We start from the raw sequence: 4,515 nt of genomic DNA on the forward strand, positions 1-4,515 counted from the left end.
ATACAGTATATCATGTCTGCTCTTTCCGTATCGTTGCTGACTACGCTCTGTAATGTGGGATGCAGGCTAATCGCATCTAGCAAGACCAGATGTTTTGTAAATTGCAACAAAAATTAGGGTCTTTCTTACGCCTCCCACTTACGACTAAAGAGAAAAGAAAAATGCAGTTTAAAGGAAGGAAGAACTAGGAAACGAAATGAGAACGTAAAGGGAGAAAAGGGGGAGAGGAAAAATCGGAGGAGAAAGAAGGAATGATTTTATGAATAGGGGTGGGATTAGAAGATAGTTTAAGACAAGAGACGAGGAAATGAGAAAGAAGACCTAGGGAACAAAGGGGGAATATTAAACAAAAGCATTCAGGGGCTGAAAGCTAATCGTCCGCCAAGATATGGTGTTGGCTAAGATACAAGTTACCTACGAACCAAATATGAAGAGTGTTCGCAAAACTCTACGGAATTCAATCACCGCGTTTCACTAAAACCAATCCCTGTTAAAAAAATGTATATTTATGGCGGCTGTGATTCGCTCGTCCTTGATTAAATCATCACCAAAAGTATTAGGCCTCCTTACATCCACATAGTTGCTATATCCTGAATGTATCTACCTATCTATCTGTCTACTGCCAGACGCCTTTAATCCCGTAAGGGGTGGTCACAAAAAAATCGCCGCCATGTCTTCTTGCCCCTCGCCATTTCACTGCCCTCCCCCCAGCGCACACCCCTATCTCTCATATACCTTTCCACTCCATCCCTACCTCTCATCATTGACCTGTCCTTCCCTCTCCCCCCCCTCCACCTCACTCACATACACACTCCTCGTTAGTCTCTCGTTCTCCATCCTCCCCACATGACCAAACTACCTCAGTGTATTTCTCCTAACGCTTTCTATCACATCCACACCACAACGCTCCTTCACTTTCTTATTTGTCTGTCTGTCTCTCCAAGCAACTCCACATGCTCCTCTCAAATAACTCATTTCCACTGCAGTCACTTGTGTCCTTCCAACAAGGTCCAGGCTTCACTTTCGTATGTTAGAATTGGTATCACAATACTGTCATGTAGCAACTTTTTTTACTTCCATGATCACTTCCTACTTCTTATCACTGATTTCAAAGAACCAGCAACCTTTCTTCCTTGTTGTACCCTTTCAAGCATTTCATCCTCCAAACATCCATTCTTACTCATCACACTACCCAAGTACTTAAACGCACTCACATTTTTCATTTCCACACATCATCCAACCTCACCGTATATTCAGTGACTTCATTTCTCACGAAGATCATAACTTTACTCTTCCCTACATTCACCTTTAGACTCCGTTTCTTACACACTCTCCCAGACTCGTTCACCAAGCCTTGCAGTTCCCCTTCGTCGTTACAGCTTTTCGAGATAATGTGGCAACACACACACACACACACACACACACACGCACACACACACACACACACACACACACACACACACACACACACACACACACACACACAAACTATATCGCCTCGCAATGCTAAAGGCGATGGGATAATGAAGGGACAAGAGGAAAAACTGAGGCAGGAAAAATGAGAGAGAGAGAGAGAGAGAGAGAGAGAGAGAGAGAGAGAGAGAGAGAGAGAGTGAGAGAGGAGTATAAAAATGGGAGAAGGAGGTGTAATATAAGAATTTAGGAGTAAAGAAAAAGAGCAAGAAGTTAAGAGGGATGGAAGAGATGGAGAAGAACAGAGAAAAAATGAAGCAGATGAAACTTAAACAAGGAGAAAGAAAGACGAAATTTGGTTGTGCATTGTAAGAGTGCAAGAGTTAAGACGAGGAGGGCGATGGCAGGAGGAGGGAGAAAGAAGAAAGAACACGATGAGTGATGGGCTGAATGGAGGCAAAGAAGAGATTAGAAGATAGGAAAGAGATTGGAAAATTGGCGAGAACACGATCGGGATGGCTATAAATGGAGAAAATGAGTTGGAAGGACGCAGAAGGGAGACGAAAGTAAGGAGTATGTACAGTATGTAAGCTTGGGACGTTGGCTGGCTTTTTGGTCATAACTGCGCATCTAGTCAAGGCCAGTAGTCATTAGTGGTATTATTATTGTGTTAAATGTCGAGACCAACTGCCTAGCCCTGGGCTGCTACGCTCCCCTTGGGGCAATGTAGGATTGGATGATGGAAGGATGGATGGATATAATATCCATCTGTTTATCTACCTGTGTGTGTGTGTGTGTGAGATGGAGGGGGGGGGGGGTTGTCAGAATGAAATACTGGATATATTCTTGCAGGGTCGGGATTGGGGTCGGGGGATGACCGCTTTCTTAACTGAAAGCACAGAAACTACGTCTACGGGTTTAAGGGAAGGGTACTGGTTTTTTGAACGAAAAATCGATGTCATTACGAACTTGAGTTAAACACACTGAAAAATCAGGGGATGATCTGGCAGCATTCTCTGAAAGTTTGAAAGCGATACGCCACTTTTAAGTATTTTTTCTTTATTTTTTAAAGGGCTGGGGGCGTGGTCTGTTTACCCTTGGCCCTTTAAAAATGTTGTCGATGGTCACCCATGTTTGATGGTTTATTTGTAGCTTTTTTTCCCGATTTTTTTTACGTTGTTTGGAAGTTCATGAAAAAGAGGTACCATGCCTGCGGGCATGGGTTATGAAAGGAAGTGTTAAGGCTTTGGTGGTGTGCACATGGCTGGAGTAGGCGGGACGTTCGCTGCTTCTGTGGCTTTCTCTCGGCTCTTATTCCCTATATATTGGATTGTGGAGCTTGTGCAATCGCCGAGACCAAAGAAATACGTTGCTATACGTCGCAAGGCCGCAGAACTTGCGACAAAAGCATCGGTAGCGGCAGCAAAGAAACGGAAATTAGAAGCAAGCGACCCGACACCTGTTGCTCCCTCAACCTCTCGTGGCAACACAAGTGCCGAAATAAGGAAATCTTTAGTAGCTGAGCGGACAGAAAAGCCTGCTGGAGTTGAAAAAGTTCGTGTCATATTTGAAGAGATCATTCAAGAAATAGTGGAGACCATGTTGTGTCCCTCTTGTGCAGATAACAAGGTTGCTGTGAAGTTTACACATCACCAGATAGATACGTACATTTGTGTGAAGTGTGCTTGTGGACATGTAATAAAGGATACACTAAAGTCTGCAAAAGTGAAAGAAAAGAATTATCATCCACTTACCTTGTTGCTGGTTTACTGTGTGATGTTGCTTGGTGTTGGTTTTGTTGGAGCAGATAAACTTATTTCTTTTCTTAGTCTCAAACATTTCACAAAGAATACATGCATTCGATATGCTAAGTATATCACCATGAATGCTATAAAGCACGCAACAAGTGTTCTGGAAAGAAGTAGGCGTGCTGTATATGAACACTACACACAGAAAGAGGATGCTGATCTAGTGGATGATATGTTACCTGTCAGCACGACTTTTGATGGTTCATGGCACAAGCGTGGGTTCAAGTCAAACTATGGCGTTGGTGCTGTTATTGATGTAGAAACAGGACTTATTTTGGATTATGAAGTGAGCTCTAAACTGTGTCAGATATGCATTGCTAAGGAAAAGGCTTTACAAAATAAAAAGATCACTGAGACAGAGTATGTGTTCTGGTTGGATGAACATGACTGTGATTCTAATTATGAAGGCTCTTCAGGGGCAATGGAGGCAGCAGAAGCTGTGGAAATGTGGGGTAGATCTAAGAACCATAAAATGATGTACAAAACATTTGTGTCAGATGGTGACAGCTCTGCTTACCGTGCAGTGTGTGATATGAATGGAGGTGTAGGTCCATACGGTGAAGAACAAAAAGTCATGAAAGCTTAGTGCGTAAATCATGTTGCAAAAAGACTTGGCACTGCCCTTCGTGGCTTGAAAAAGACCCGAGGAGGTAAACAGAAAAAGGAAGGAACAGTGGGAGGAAGACAAGTTGACTGAGGCAGTTATTGATCACCTGCAGCACTATTTCCCACCTAGCCTGTCGATCCACCCAACCACCAACCTACCGCATCAGCCCATCCACCTACCCCACCCACCCCACTCTCCTACCCTACTAACCCCACCGTCCAAGTGTACCTTAACCACCTCACCCTGTCCCCTAACCCCATCCACCACACCCATCCACCCACCTATCCCACACCACCCGCCCACACTGACCATCTACCACACTCACTCCGCGACCCTGCCCACCTATCCCCCCTGTCCGACAGAATGACTTTCAAGTTTACACACACACACACACACACACACACACACACACACACAGGTGTTTTTTCTTAACATAGATTAATGCCACATCCTGCGATTTCATTCAATTCAGAAAAGATCTCTCTCTTACTGAATAGGTTAAAGGAGGCTGTATGTACACCGTCTAAAAAAAAAAAAAAAAAAAAAAAAAAAAAAAAAAAAAAGGCAACTTAAAATCGTCTGGAGATACAAGGCAGAAGGGGAAAAAAAAAGCATGAATGGGCTAAGGAAATAATATCAGCAGCAATCATTGTGAAACTATGGATTTCCTGGGTACTTAACTATTTG

General features: G+C 43.5%; 1 protein-coding gene across 1 annotated transcript; it reads left to right on the plus strand.

Annotated features, from left to right (window-relative positions):
* The first annotated feature begins 2,673 nt into the window (after positions 1-2,673).
* LOC145413199 (uncharacterized) lies at positions 2,674-3,807 on the plus strand. The gene has a single exon (XM_080282958.1). The coding sequence runs from the start codon at positions 2,674-2,676 to the stop codon at positions 3,805-3,807; it is 1,134 nt and encodes a 377-aa protein (XP_080139084.1).
* The last annotated feature ends 708 nt before the right edge of the window (positions 3,808-4,515 follow it).

Source organism: Coenobita brevimanus, chromosome 1 (genome assembly GCF_032717465.1).
Source record: "Coenobita brevimanus isolate Jiangsu-jjx chromosome 1, ASM3271746v2, whole genome shotgun sequence".
NCBI lineage: Eukaryota > Metazoa > Arthropoda > Malacostraca > Decapoda > Coenobitidae > Coenobita > Coenobita brevimanus.

What these genes read in the sequence shown, in the direction of transcription:
- LOC145413199 (XM_080282958.1), top strand. Translation starts at nt 2,674, where the DNA reads ATGGCTGGAGTAGGCGGGACGTTCGCTGCTTCTGTGGCTTTCTCTCGG.